At 40.6% G+C, this 15,492-nt stretch overlaps 1 protein-coding gene across 1 annotated transcript in view; it reads right to left on the reverse strand.

Annotated features, from left to right (window-relative positions):
- Nucleotides 1-15,492, reverse strand: part of LOC110345961 (uncharacterized) — a 147,658-nt gene that overhangs the window by 131,005 nt on the left and 1,161 nt on the right. Inside the window, exons 2-3 of the mRNA XM_087193772.1 lie at nucleotides 15,218-15,457; nucleotides 14,173-14,264 (exon numbers count right to left, since the gene is read on the reverse strand). Of these exons, the coding sequence (XP_087049898.1) occupies nucleotides 14,173-14,264; nucleotides 15,218-15,457 (332 nt within the window). The remainder of the gene's footprint in view (nucleotides 1-14,172; nucleotides 14,265-15,217; nucleotides 15,458-15,492) is intronic.

Raw genomic sequence — 15,492 nt, forward strand, 5'->3', positions numbered from 1 at the left:
TAATTTTCATCTTAGATGGAAGTAATGGTGATAAGTGGAGGGCGGTTTCCACAAAGAATGAGGGTACTGTTTCCAAAAGAAGTCAGGGATACTGGGCAAACAAAACAGATTCCACTGCATCAGTGAACCTTCAAATACCCCTCAATGAGATTCCATTCTTCATAGTCTTTTTTGCATTATTGTTACAGGTCTGTACTGTTCTAGTGGTTTGAATCTTTGATTGCTATCTTCCTCTTTCCAGGCTTTTACATATCTTTCATAATCCAAGCTCCTCAGAAAGCTTCAGCCCTTTTCACCAGCAAATTTGGTCTCCTGGGTTACTTTCTCCATGCTATGGACTCAATATTCATGTCCTCTCAAAATTCATAGGTTGAGTGAGTTGTGGTGGCAAATATTTGTAATTCCAGCACTCAGGAGGCTGAGGCAGGAGGAGCACTATGTATTTGAGGCCATCCTGGGCTACATAGTGAATTCAAAGCCAGTATGGACTACATAGCAAGACCTTGTCACAAAACAAAACAAAACATTCATATGTCGAAACCTTAATCCCCAAAGTGATGATATTTAACCTCTGGAATGTAATTAGGTTCTAATGGTGGTGCTCTCTCTCATGATGGTGTTGTGGTTTATATCTAGATGTCTCCCCAAAGCTTCATGTGCTCATAGGTTGGGCCTTTGGGAGGTGGTTGGATCATGGGGGCATGGTACTCATCAGTGGATTAGTACACTGATGAGTTTATAGCTAAATGTGATGTTAGGAGGGAAAGCCTGGTCCGAGGAGGTGGGTCGCCAGGGATGTGGCCTGGAAGAATGTATTTCCCTTCCTCCACCCTTGATCTCTCTCTCTGCTTCCTGCTGCCATACTGTGAGTTCTTTCCCTTCTGCCATGCCCCTCTGCCATGCCAGCTTGCCTTAGAATCAGCTGACTATGGACTGAAACCTCTACAAACTGTAAGCTAAAATAAACCTCTCCTCCTTTAACTTGTGGGTGTGATGTACTGAGTCTCAGTGACAAGAAGTAAACAAGACAAATTTTGGTGCTGAGAGTGGGGTCATTGCAGTGACACTACCTGATCAAGCGGTTCAGAAGTCTTTGGAACTGGCTTATGGAAGGAGTTTAGAAAGGTTTGGGGATGCCAGCTGGAGAATCAGTCCTAGACTGCTGTGAGCCAATCTTGATGGGAGGTTCTGTTCAGAGCTCAGATGACCATAACGTTGCAATAATGCAGCCAGAAAAGACCAAGCTCAAGAGGTTTTAGTTGGGAAGGACTCCATTAGCAGTTGGAGTCCTGGCCATGTGTGTTATGCTCTAGCAGAATACTTGTCTGCATTTTGCTCATGTCCAGAGACTTTGCAGGAGTTTAAGATTAAGGGTAGTGGATTAATTAATCTGGTGGAAGAAATTTCAAGGCAGTCTAATGTTGAGGTGGTGGCATGGTTACTGGTGAGGGCTTTTAGTCACCTCTACCTTGAGAATCAAGAGCACAAGGCACACTGAATGTTTTAAAAAGTTCTGAGTTTCACCAGAAAGGAAGTTCCTGTAAAGTTGGGGCCAGCAAAGGAGCAGAGGAGAGTTTAGTTACTGAAAAGATTAGCTCAAAAAAGAATGCAAATATTAAACTACAGGACAATAGGAAAAATGCCTTGAGGGAAAGTGAGGAACCAGTCAGGCCCTACCCTTTGCAGGCTGAAAATTGCAAGAGTGAAAGACTTTACTTTAGAAAAGACCTCTAGAACACTATACTCCACAAAGGTGGCCACCTAGGAAATTTGTTCCTTGGGATTCGGTTCATAGCATTCAGCCATCTAGGTACTCAGAGGCCTCTACACCCATGACAGAAGAAAGCCTGCCTACTGCTCCAGCTGGAGCCAGACCTTGGCATCATCCATGTGGTGCTGGTTTTATGCATATGCAGAATGCAAAATTTTGGTCAGGACAGCTTCCACTGAGATTTCTGAAGAAGGCCTGGGAGGCCAGGCTGTATGTCCCTGAGAGGGCAGTGTGTGAAGCTGTGAGGGTGGAGCTGAAGGTACAGTAGAGATTCCAGAAGGTTGGAAAAGCCAGGAACATAGATCGTGAGGAAAGCTGCAAGGAGTGAGCAAAGCCAGCCTCAAGAGAGAAGCCATGAGAGCTACAATTACTAGCAGTGCCATAGGGGCAAAGCCACCCAAGCCCTTTGGAGTTCACCTCTCACCACAACTTGCCCCAGGTGCTGGATGTGGAATTACAGGACATGATGTTTGCCCTGCTGGGTTTCAGTCTTGCTTTGGTCCCATTTCTTTCTATCCTCCATTTATCCTTTTGAAACAGAAATGTTTACCCTGTGTCTTTGAATGCTAGCAGTGTTTAACTTTCTTTTCATTTTTTACAGGGACTCACAGGTAAGAGTTTGCCTTAAATCTCAGAGGAGACTTTGGACTTTTCAGCAATGCTGAAACTGTTAGGACTTTGGCAACTCTTAGAGATGGACTAAATATATTTTGCAAAAAGGGATGTGCATGCATATTTTGGGGGCCAGGGAAGAATGTTATGGTTGATATCTAGATGTCCCCCCAAAGCCTCCTGTGTTCATAGGTGGGGCTTTTGGGAGCTGATTAGATCATGGGGGCATAATACTCAGCAGTGGGTTGCTCCACTAAATTTTTAGCTATATGTGATGTTGGAGGGTAAAGCCTGGTCATAGGATATAGGTCATGACCTGGCGGGCGTGACCTGGAAGGATATATCTCCCTCCCTTCTCCCTTGATCTCTCTGCCACCTGCTGCTGTTGGTGAGCTGCTTCCCCTCTGTCACACCCCTCTGCCATGCTCCCTGCCTTGGAGCCAGCTGAGCAGGAACTGAAACTTCTACAAACTGTGAGCTAAAGTAAACCTCTTTTCCTTTAATTTGTGGGTCTCGGGTATTGTGTCTCATCGATGAGAAAGTAACTAAGACAGATGGGATTAATGCCCTTATAAGAAGAGACTGAAGAGAGCTTGCCTGCCCTCTCTCCATCTCTCTACCTTGTGAGGATACAGTGAGACTGTATCCACAAACCAAGAAGATTGCCCTCCCTAGACAACAGCTGTATTGGCACCTTGAGCATTAATGTCCCAGCCTCCAGAACTAAGAAAAGGAAGTGCAATATTTATTGCTTTTGTTGTTTGTTTTTGGTGGTGGGGATTGAGCTCTAGGCCTTATGCATGCTAAGCATGCTCTCTACCACTGAGCTACACCCCCAGCTCACCATTTGTTGTTTAAGCCACCCAATCTATGATAACCTATTATAGCTGCCCAAATGGACTAAAATACTTTATTATTAATAAGGAACTCTAGTCCCTTCATACACACAACAGTCCCTTTTGTTTATTTGTAATAGAAATTTCCTGGAGGTAAATGTATTCATTCAGTTTTATTGCTTTTAGTGGGCTCTGATTCCATTTCCACAGTTTCGGTTACCAATAATGGTTGAAAATTAGCCAAAAACCAGAGAAGATGAAGCCATTGAGGTCTTCCAAGGTCAATAGGCTAGGAAATAAATTATTCCATTTATCAGGATGAAAACTGAATCTTCACATTAACCTTTCTAATTGCTTGCTTACCTTGTTTTTATACTTTCTAAGTGAACAGGAACAAAGCCACTTGCTGCTGTTCTCATTAACACTAATGATCAATAAGTAGAAAAAATTTTTTGCTGATTCTTATATTTTGTTAAACATTATGTATGCTTAATTTAGAGCTTATTAGGGCATTGCCAGTTTTGCTCATTATCTCCTCTATAAGATGAATGTGTTTCTTAGGCAAGTAGTTAACATGAACCAACAATGACTGACTCAGTTTTTGGAATCAAGCAAAGCGTTCAGTTATATTTACTGCTGGGGCTAGGCAAGGAAGAAGCAAGCAGTAGCATTTAATATTGACTTATTTTAGATACTCTCAAGAGAAAGAGGTACTTATAACAATTTAGCACTGAATATTAATGACCAGAGCTGACTTGGTGTCCAAGGGAAGTGTTAGGCCTTGAATCTTCCACTAAGCTCCTTTAAGGTCTGCCTATTAAAATTGTGCTCTGAAATGAAACCCCGATACACACTACAACATGGGTGAACCTTGAAAATGTAAAAGGAAGTAAAAAAAAGCCAAACACAAAGGACCATATATTGCTCGATTCCATTTATATGGAATCACCAGAACAGATAGAAAGCAAATTAGTGGTTTCCAGGGATTCCAAGGACAGGAAGATTGTAGGCTGAGAGATATGGGGTTTCTTTTTGGACTGATGAAAATGTTCTGCAATTGACTGTACTGATAGACACACAACTCTCTTATCATACTTAAAGCCAGTGAATTACATATTGCAGAAATGGGGGATTTAATAGCATGTACATTTTTTTTTTGGTACCGGGGATCGAACTTGGGACCTTGTGCTTGTGAGGCAGATGGTGGCACCACTGAGCTAAATCCCCGGCAATAGCATGTAAGTTATACTTCAATAAAGCTATTTTTATATCTATTTATCTATCATCTATCTATCTTTCAGTGCTGGGAATCAAACTCAAGGGCACTTCACCCTTGAGCTAAATCCCCAACCCTTTTTATTTGAGACAGGGTCTTGCTAAATTGCTAAGTTGCCCAGGCTGTCCTTGAACTTTTGATCCTCTTGCCCCAGCCTCCCAAGTAGCTGGGATTATAAGCATATGCCACTACACCTGGTTAATAAAGATTTTTTTTTAAAATCACACTCTACTCTTCCTGTTACCATTATACCAGTCCCTCTCTTTCTTTGGAGTCTTTAGCAACTGGATCACTGTTACCTTTCTTTTTAATTTTTTTGTGGTGCTCATGCATGCTAGCCAAGTGCTGTACCCTAACCTGCTACCTGTTAACATTCCAAATGATTATGATGATCAAGTGGATAACCCACCACTCAATGCCCAGTGAGTCTCTTCCTTCATCTTCCCTTCTCCAGTGACCTTTCTCTCCTTTCCATTCAACCACCCACTCTATCCTTGTTTTGTGCACACCTCACCTGACCCCCTCAGCCTTCCTGCCTCGGAAACAATGCATTTCTCTCTCCTCTCTCCTCTCTCTCTCTCTCTCTCTCAGAACACAACTCCTGATACTTCCAGATATCTCTCCCTGTTGCTCTAATGGTAACCTGGACTTAGAAGGCATGGAATCTTCCTCTCCCTCAACCCCATTACTTTTTGCTTTATTAGCATCCCCAGCCTCCCTCCCTGCCTTGCACCTCCCCAGTTTCATTTTCACTGCTTTCTTTGTCATGCTTAAATTCCACGCTTCATCACTTCAGCCTCTCACCCTTCCATTTTGAATCTCTGGCACATCTCAACCCTTCATCAATGCAACCAATCATACATAGTGACTCAATTATCCATCTCATCTCAGTTGCACTCTCAGTGCCTTCTGTTATCCTTCCATATTGCTCCAGAAACTCTGTCCAATTCTCCAAAGTCTTTAGCAGAAACCTGTTCCACACTTTCCAACCTATTTCCACCTTCACCTCCCTTTTCACATTCAGCCGATAATCTTACAGGCTCTGGAAAGGGCTCTGTTCCTACCATCAAACTATATGCTTAAAACTATATGCTTATGCCTATGTCCTTTCTTCTTCCTCTGTCTTAGTTACTTTCTCATTGCTGAGACACAATACCTGACATCCACAGTTAAAGGAGGAGAGGTTTATTTTAGCTCACATTTTGTACAGGTTTCAGTCCATAAACTGTTGACTCCAAGGGGCATACCAAAGGACAATTGCTCATGGCATGGTGGCAGGAAGCAGAGAGACAGATCAATGGAGAAGGGAGAGAGATAGACCCTTCCAGGCCACGCCCCCAGTGACCCACCTCCTCTAACCAGGCTTCACCTCCCAAGTCACATTTAGCTATAAACTTATCAGTGGACTAATACACTCATGGGTATCATGCCCCCATGATCCAGTTGCCTCCTCAAAGCCGCCCCCTAGAGCATATGAGGCTTTGGGGAGACATCTAGATACAAACCATAACATCCCCTATCATTTATTGTTCTGAGCAAAATGTAAGAAATGCCCCTTCTTTCATTTCAAGTTTCTCTACCTGCACTCTTGTTTGCATCATCTCCTTACTTAGTGTCTCTGTAGTATCGAGTTTTTGCTTTTTTTCCATGTCTTCAACTTCTCCATCTCTACTGACTCCTTTGCATCAACATGCATCTCCCACCTCAGGCAACAGCACCTCTTTGTGCCCCACTCCCCCTCTAGCTCCCTCTCTGTTTCCCTCCTTTTTAAGTCTAAAAGCACTGTCTCCACTTCTCCTTTCATGTGTTGCAATGGCTATTTCTAGCCATCACTTCACTCAAATGGCTTTTTAAAAAATCCAGTGAACCCTTTCTTTCTCCTGAATTCTCCTGAATTTCCAGCAATATGTGGCACATTTGACAACTTTCTTCTGGTTATCAAAATTTCTTCCTTTGGCTTTATGACTACATGCTTCTGGATCTCCTCTTGTGTCTTCTTTTGATGTGCTTCTGTGGCCTGCCCCCTATGTTAGTATTCTGATCTGTATCCTGGTCATCTGTATAAATGGTCTATTAATGTGTAACAAACTGACATAAACACAGCAGCTTAAAACATCAACTGACTACTTCTCAGTTTCTGTGGATCAGGAGTCCAGGCATGGGTAAGCTGGGTCTTTTGCTCAGGTCTCACAAGGCTGAAAACAAACTGCCAGCTGGGGCTATGTGGTCATCTGGAACTCTAAGCTCATTCAGGTTATTCGTAGATTGTTATTGTAGGACTGAGGTGCCTGATTTTTTGTTGTCTATCAACTGGTTTCATTCCCACTTCCTCGAGGCCATTCTCAGGTCCTCCTGTGTAGCCCCTTTTATTGCAGCAATGAATAAATCCTCTTTTGTTGAACTCACCTTATGCTTCAAATCTCTGACTTCTATGAACTGGAGAAAATTTTTTTCTTCTTTAAAGAGAGCCCTGTATGATTAGGTTAGGCCTACTTGGATAATTCTCTAATCTTGTGGTCAACTGATTAGTGAATTTAATTAGATCTGCAAATTCCCTTTTTCCACATAACCTAACATACTCATGTCAGTAACATTAGGTAGGGAGCATCATGGGAACCAGCTTATATTTCTGCTTTCCACAGTACTTTAAAAAACTATATTATTATTGTATACATTCCCCTGGAATGATCTCATCCTTCTCCTCAGCTTTATTTACCAGCTCTCTGCAGATGATTCACAAATCTAGCTCCAGCTCCAATCTCACTCTGGAGCCTTTAAACCTGTATCAGCAATTTCCACTGTCCACTTGGAGGCCCCACAAAAAGCTGAATTTGGAGGTTGCAAAATGAGCTCATCATCTTATCAGCAGTCTTCTTCCTGGATTCCTTCTTTCAGAGAATTATCCTCCAGTATATTCTTGACTTTCTGTGTATACTTAACTTTATCCTGCTGCCACATCAAAGCAACCTACACCAATCAAACCTACCTCCTAAACTCTGTAATCGGTGGCTTTCTCTTCATTCCTCAGGCAACCTTCACCTCTCATGTGACTTCTTCAACAGCCTCACAATTGGCTTCTTGGCCACTAGTCCTCACCTCTGCAGAGGACACTGGGAATCTCCATTCCAACTTCCCGGTGGTACTTCCTTCAGGAATCTAAAAGCTACATTCCTTCACTAGGCTTCTAGTTGTGGTACAGATTCCAACAATCAGATGCACCCATGCAAGATTTGGAAGGTGGAAGTGATGTATCATGAAGAGGGGGCTTTGCTTCTGCTATTTCTGTTGGCAGAGTTGTGGAAGCATCTGGCTCTCAGCGGCAGTTGTAGAGGGAATTCAGTGTCCAGTCCCCAGGGACACGAGTGAAAAGAGAATCCTTTTTGCTGGCAGCAGCTCTCTGATTTCCAGATCATGGCAGAGGAGGGATAGTCCTGGAGCCAGCAGTTACATGGAAACAGCATCTTAATATTCCAACTCACTGATCACAGCAGAGGCAACAGCTCTCTGGCAGTCAAGTTCTGCAGTGTTATTCTGGACAGTTTTCCTGGAAGCTCAGTCTAGATTTTGCTCCTCCAGCAACTCTAATCATTTTTAGACTACTTCTGTCTGTATCAATTAGAATGGTGTATTTTATCAGCAACTAAACTCTGGCTACAGTATCTCCCAAATTTCACCCAGATATCAATGAAACTCTAAAACTTAAAACTGATGATGCTGCCCTTGCTTAAAGTCTTTCAAAGGCCCCATATCCTTATATCAAGTCCAAATATTTGAATCTCCTTCCAAAGGTCCTGCATAATGTGGTCTTCCTGTCCTCTAGAGACTCATCATTATCTATGTACCCTCTGGCCGTGTTCACTTACACTCAGATCCTTAACACAGTCCCGCACCCATCTCCTTATCCTAGAACATGCTATTCTTTCTGTGTGGAATCCTCTTTCCCTGTCTTCTCCTTGGTTCCCATTAGTTTTCAATCTTAGCTTAAGGCGATGCCCTGTAGGAAACCTTCTCTGACCCTACCACCCATTACCACCAACTCTCAGGGTTAGGAACTCTTTTTGTGCTCCCACAGCACCCTGGTCTTCCTCCTTTGAAACACTCCACTGAATTGGGATTGCTAGTGCTAAAGTATACCCCCCATTTACCATATAAACTAGTGGAAGGTTCCTTATCTAAGTTGTTCTTTCTTTTATCCCCAGTATTCAGTGAGTACCTGACTCAACTTCAGTGTATAAACTGAATGAAATAATAAAGAAATTGAAGCATTTTAACCAGAGGGTCTAATCTCTATTGGATTTATGTGTAAAACATTACTCATGTGGCCATGTGCAAAAGGAACATTATCAAGGCTGGGGATTTGGCTCAGTGGTTCCACTGCCTGCCTCGCAAGTGCAAGGTCCCGAGTTTGACATTATCAGGCAGAGGGAAGGGGATGAGATTCAAAGTCCAATTTGTTAGTCTGACATGGTGTAATATTAGTGATGATGAAAAGGAAGAGAATATTTCAGATAAAATGATAATATACAAGAAGTAATAAGATAGGTCATTACTAAATCTTTTTTTGGCATTCCAACTCAATTTAATTAACATTTTTTAAGTACCTATTCTAGGCAAAGTATAGTATTAGGTGATGAGATACACCAAGTGTTACAGCGTCCCAATCGTGGAGATTTCAAGGGTTTTCATTGGCTAGTGGAGACATGAATAATTTAATATCAAGCAGAGAGGAAGAGAAGGCAGAAATGAAGTTTATTTTTGAGGGTGAGTGGGTGTGGTTTCTCAGTTTTAAAATTTATTATCATTATCACAATTATTATTACTATTATTATTTTGCCTAAAGGTTATAGTCACTGGCAATAGGTAGTGTACTGTGGTAGAAAGAACATTGCCTGGAGACAGAACAGAAGAGTCTAAGTTCCTTATCTGCCACAAGCTGGTAGTATGATCTATTATTTGCTTAACTTCTCTGGGGCTTAATTTCCTCATTTGTAATATAAGGGTTCAGAATGAAATTACCTTTAAAATTCTATTATTTTATATGTTACATTTAAAATGTGTGCAATATTCCCAATAATTTTTTAATCATCTAATTAAATGTCCATACAGTCTAAAGAGTGCTAGTAATACTTTCAGGCTAATATTTTAACTTTTCCTATTTAGAAGAAGATACAAAAATAATATGGTCACAAATAAACTGGAAACTTTGGGTTTTTTTGTTTTTTTGGTTTTAAGTGATTGATGACAGTATTCACTTTTGCCCATTAAGGACAGTTTACCCAAATGTGTCTCCACGTCCCATCCCCTTTCACTTGCTCAACCCTTTCCAGCCATTTCATTTCGTTTTTCTTTTACTTTATGTACTGTTTGGTATGAATGCCAGGCTCTGTCAGAGGAATGTAAAGAAGAGTCTCAAATAAGTCTCTTTTGGTAATCCCAGCTCCCGGGAGGCTGAGGTTGAGGCATCACAAGTTTGAGGCCACCTGGGCCAAATAGTGAGATGGTTGTCTCAAAAAAAAAAGGCAAAAGAGTGTGTGTGTGTGTGCGTGTGTGTGTGTGTGTGTGTGTGTGTGTGTGTGTGTGTGTGTGTTGAGACACTGATCTATTAGCCCAGGCTGGGTTTGAACTCTCACTCCTCCTGCCTCAACCTCCCAAAGGCTGGGATTACAGGCATGCAGCATCATCCCTGACCTTTTTTGCCTCTTTGATAGATGAATAGTTTTAAATTCTGCCCTCAGATTGTGTGATGATTGTCTTCAAACATCAAAGGAAGGGAGACACATGATGGAGCACAGAAAGCAGGATTACAATAAAAAAGAGCCATCCACTTGAAAAATTCACCTGCTTTTCCGATCATTTTGGCTCTCTTTGAAACTGAGTACAAAACAGCTTGCAAAGATAGCCCTAGCAACTATAACAGATAAACCTGGAAAAATCAGTGGTTTAATACAAAGGTATTAATACAAATCAGTGGTTTAATACAACTTCTCAGTCACTTCAAGTACAACTGATGGGAGGAGGGGAGGAGGTGGTAGTAGTCTGAGTATGTCTGTTCCATGCAGTCATTTAGGAACCTAGACTGACAGAGACAGAGTCATGTGCAACACATGACTTTCAAGGATTCCCTGGGGATCACCATCCAGGTGGCAAAAGGAGGGTTGGGCAGGATGGGTGCGATCATGGGCCTGGCTGTCTATCTCTTCCGTCCACATTTCATTGGTTGAGTCTTCTCCTTCAGCACACCTACCCACAGAGGAGGCTGAGGAACTGGGTCTAGTGGCATGCTAGCTAAGGGAGAGAAAGAGCAATTTTTTTTTTCTTTTTGGTACCAGGGACTGAACTCAGGACCTTGTGCTTGCCAGGCAGGCACAATGCCACTGAGCTAAATCCCCTGGCCCAGAAAGAGCGGATTTTCATTACTACGTGCTGGTCTGTCTTTTACCCAGGGATACTGATTCTATGTAGCTGTTCCCTCTCAACTCCCTCCTTTCTATGCCCTGTTTGTGATATTTCAGAGGTGAGTCCTACTTGTCATAAATAATTGGAATAGTGATAGTAATCAAATAAATATCTGATTTTTACAGTGCAAACTTTACCTTGCTTTAAGCACTCCAATTTCCACCTTTGACTCTTACAGTACATTAGTTTGTACAGGGCATATAATGGCCATATTACTCTGAGTTGTACATACAGATTTAGCTTTAGGTCCACATAACTGGGAATATTACTCTCCTTAATGTTATCTGACTTAATGAGGTCAATGATAAAAACAATCAGATATCAATTTTTCTTTAGATCATTTGTCTGGGAAATTATAATTGCTGACTTTAAGAACTTTACAGTTGAATAGCACAACTTTTCTTCTTCTTCTTTTTTTTTTTTTTTGGTATAGAGGAGTGGTTCTCAAAGTGCCCCCAGACCAACAGCTCTACTTCATAACTTGTTAGAAACACATTTTTAAACCTCAAATCAGAACTGTTGCATGAGAGACTCTAAGAATGAGGCCCAGCAATATGTTTTCCAAAGTCCCCTAAGAGAGCATTCTAGAACAGCTGGTTTAGTTATTTAGAATTAGATTATTTCAAGAACTAAGACAAAACATTATTTGAAATTATTTGTTAAAAACGTAGGATCTCCCTTTCACATTGTTGTGAACTAAGAGTGCTGTCAAAAATTCACAGAATGAAAAGATTGCTGCTACAAGCCCTGGGAAGTCATGAGGTCAAATAGTTTTTAAAGGTGTCAGTCACAGAAATCTAAAGTTCTGTGAAGCATCTCTAGTCATTTCCTAAAAGAAAATGTATTTATATGTAACTAGTGACTGTTCCTGTGACCATCTACTGTTTGTCTCCAAAAGACTTGGAATTCTGTGTCAGGAGAAATTCTGTGTTGGCAGTTTAAGGGCTGAGTCAGTATCTTATTTATCGTTGTACCCCTATTACTACCAACAAAGACACATAATAAGCATTTGGGATAAATCAACAAATGGATGGAATAGTCATCTCATGGATTTAAGTTCTTAAGTAACTTTGTTCTGGGGTCCCTTTTTAAAAAAATTCTATTTGAAAAATTTATTCTAGTTACTGACTGCCTCATGTATGTGGCCAGCCTTTCCAGCAGTTGAAGATTTTATGTACCAAATATTAAGAATAATGTCTCTGACTCCTCCTCTGAGAAAGAGGAGGAAAAATAAAGCTCCTATGAACCTGGTGCTTGTTCTGCTTCTTGAGATGTCTGTAAAAGACCTTTTCAGTGACTAATCCAGGGTTTCTCAACCTTGGCACTGTCGTCATTTGGGGCTGGTCATTCTTGGTCGTGGGGACTGTCCTGTGCCCTGTAGGACATTGAGCAGCAACCCACTCTCTAACCACTAGTAGCAGCACCACCTACTCCTAGTTGTGACAAGTAAAATGTCTCCAAGCAGTGCCAAGTGTCCCCTGGGGGAAATTTGCCCAGGTTGAGAACCACTGCTTTAACCTAATATTAATAGTCGAATCGTAATTTTGCTGCAATTTATTCAAAGCAATGGAAATTAATCTTAAGAAAGAGCATATGTTCTACATTTCTCTTTAGCTCATTGTTGAGGACTTTGGGAGCGACAGCTCTATTTTGAAATGATCTGATTCACTAATTCTCATTATTTTTGACCAGTTTTCTCCTTGGAACAACTTTATCTTTGGAGATGCAAATTCACAAACCCAAAGCATCTTTTAAAAACATATCTTGTATATAGTTTCAGCACTGAATTCCATTATTAGACATTTTTATTTAGTAATTTCTGAATAATCTAGATTAGCTAAAGGAATTCCATAGGAGCCCATAATATAGAGTTAACAACTAACTAGGTTTTTATCTACTTCATTAAAATATTTCTAAATTATTTAAGTAAAACATTAAAATAAAATATAATAATTGCCTTTATGACATCCTACCTCAAGATTCTGTCCCTGGAAAGAAATTCACTATTGCTTCTGGATTTTAGTTCCTGGTATTTAAGGAATATCTTAATAATTCTATTTCTGAATTTATTTCAGATAGTATCTATTTTAGCATTATTTCAACTTCTGCTCCTCTATATTCTTAATACATTACAATTTTATTTAAATCATCAGTGTTTAAACGATAAGTTGATAGTATACTCTGACACTTTATTGAAATATTCATGATAAGTTATTCTGTTGATGTCCATGTGGTTACGCTTCTCTCATATTGTCCATGTGGGTATGTTTTAAACACTCCCCCCATCCTGGGCTTGTTTTTTGTTTTTTTGTTGTTTTTTTTTTTTGGTACCAGGGATTGAACTCAGGACCTTCTGCTTGCGAGGCAGGCGGTGGAACCACTGAGCTAAATCCCCGGCCCTTGTTTTGTTTTTTTCATTTAATGGACTTTTGAGAAGGAGAGTGGATAAAAACATATGGCCATCATACATTTATAGGCAATTAAAATTATTTTGAGAACTTTGAACAATTACATAAACAATTTTATTGTTAGAAGGTAGAATCCTTATTTCCCCCTCATCTCTTGCATTTAGCATAAATGCCAGCAAGGTACTTTTTTAATATTTAGGAAATGAGTATAAAATCTGATTTTTAATTGTTTAAAAATAATTTTGTTTTCTAATTTTTATATTATTAACACCAAGAAATCAGGATCATCCAGAAAACAAACAAAAAAGATTGAAAGTGATACCCTTTTGACAGGACAGGTGAAAAAGATACTAGATAAGAAGAAATATACATAACAAAGGCTACAATTTGGAAATTGTGGGAATCAAAGTCAAGCAATTAATTACTAACAAAGATGGCAACTGCGTTTCTTTTTTCTTTCACAGTGAATGCACAATTATCACTTAATACTAAGACTGGGGAATAAACTATCTATAATCTACTGAAAAAGACCATCTGCTTCTATAAATTTTGTTCTCATACCCTTGCCAAAAGAAGAGAACATATTAACAAAATAATGGGCCCTGCACTGTTAATTGCTAGGTTGTTTGCAGTTGCGCTGCTGCTATTAGAATTTAATAAGCCATTTCTTCTGCTAAATTAATAAGCAGCCAAGATTATGTAATAGCTGCTTTCAGCTGCTAATTATTTTTCCCATAATGCCTTCCCCTCCCTACCCTCACCTCTACCTTTTTTGGGGCTAGGTAAACAGAGATGAGACTGTCAATACATCACCAGTAAGTCTGCAGTCCTCAGTTTCTGATTCCCAGACCAACATTAGGAGCATAACCAATGAGTTTAATCTTGGAGGTGTCGATCTCAGAAACCTTGAGGACAAACGTGTTTTGCACAGAAAAAAAGAGAAAAGCAGCACTTAGAATCTTGAGTTTTTGTTTCGTAGTATTAGAGCTATCTTTGAACTGTCTGATGGCAACTGTTTCGCGTAGTAAGGGAGAAACAGGACATTACCAAGTACCTTTGGGGCATGTTTGGGCAGGGAGCAGGAGAGATTTAGGCAGGGGGCCTAAAGATTTACAGAAAGCTGGCTCTGTGCTTTCTGTAGACCACTTCTTTAACACTCTAGTACACATTAATCATGTATGTTAGTAGGAAACTTTCCAAGCAGCATAGTAATGCTGAAAAGGGGAGGTATTATACATTTTTTGTTTTGTTAAATAAAGGCATTTTTAAATGCCCTCAAATCCCTATTACATACCATCTTAATTTTATAGACATTGTAACACAAATGAACATGATAGCTAATAAAAGAGTCCTTCAAACTGATTAAATTCAGCTTCATGAAAAATTTAGCATTTCTTTTATACTTTGGGACATTAAAAAATTCAGGCGACTAAATAAAATTGTTTACTAAAAAGAGGGCATGCATGGCCCAACAAAAGCAATTTTTTATCTTCCTTTGTAAGAACCTGGGTGGCTCGGGGAATGAATAACATTCGACATGGGAAACCCGTGGCTGTTCAAGCAAGGTCACCTAATCCCGTGGGGCTCTCCTTCCCTTATCTATAAAAGATGAGTTGAACTAAATGATACATCCATTCTATCATTCCAAAAATAATACTAATGAACATCCATTATTTGCTCAGTGTTAGCTCAGCATTATGGCTTTTAACGAATCTATCATTTTAGAGTCTTATTAGTCCACTCACATTTATCAGTTGTGTTACATACCAAGCAGTGAACTAAAATGCAAAATGAATAAAAGCCACAATGCTAATGAGAGGCTAATAGGCACGTGAGCGGAAGAGGGATTCGTTCTTACAGAGTTTTAGGTGAGGCTTCACAGATGTGACATTTGAGAGGAAGGACATGCCAGGCAGAGGAGGTCGTCGGCAAAAGTAAACTGGAACCCAGGCGGCTGGCGGGGGCGACCCCGTGTGAAGGAAGCGGGATGTCGAAGACGAAGTGCTGCCGGGACTTTGGAGCCCACGACGGACAGTAACTCATACGGTCCGCAGCACTGAGAACGGGCGAGGCAGGCCCGGGGAGACTCTGGCGAAGCCTGGGGAGAAAAGTGTCGGGGCTAGGGCCGTGGCA

Source organism: Heterocephalus glaber, unplaced genomic scaffold (genome assembly GCF_053883595.1).
Source record: "Heterocephalus glaber isolate CG9 unplaced genomic scaffold, H.glaber_assembly_v1.0 deba00001594, whole genome shotgun sequence".
In the NCBI taxonomy this organism is placed as follows: Eukaryota; Metazoa; Chordata; class Mammalia; order Rodentia; family Bathyergidae; genus Heterocephalus; species Heterocephalus glaber.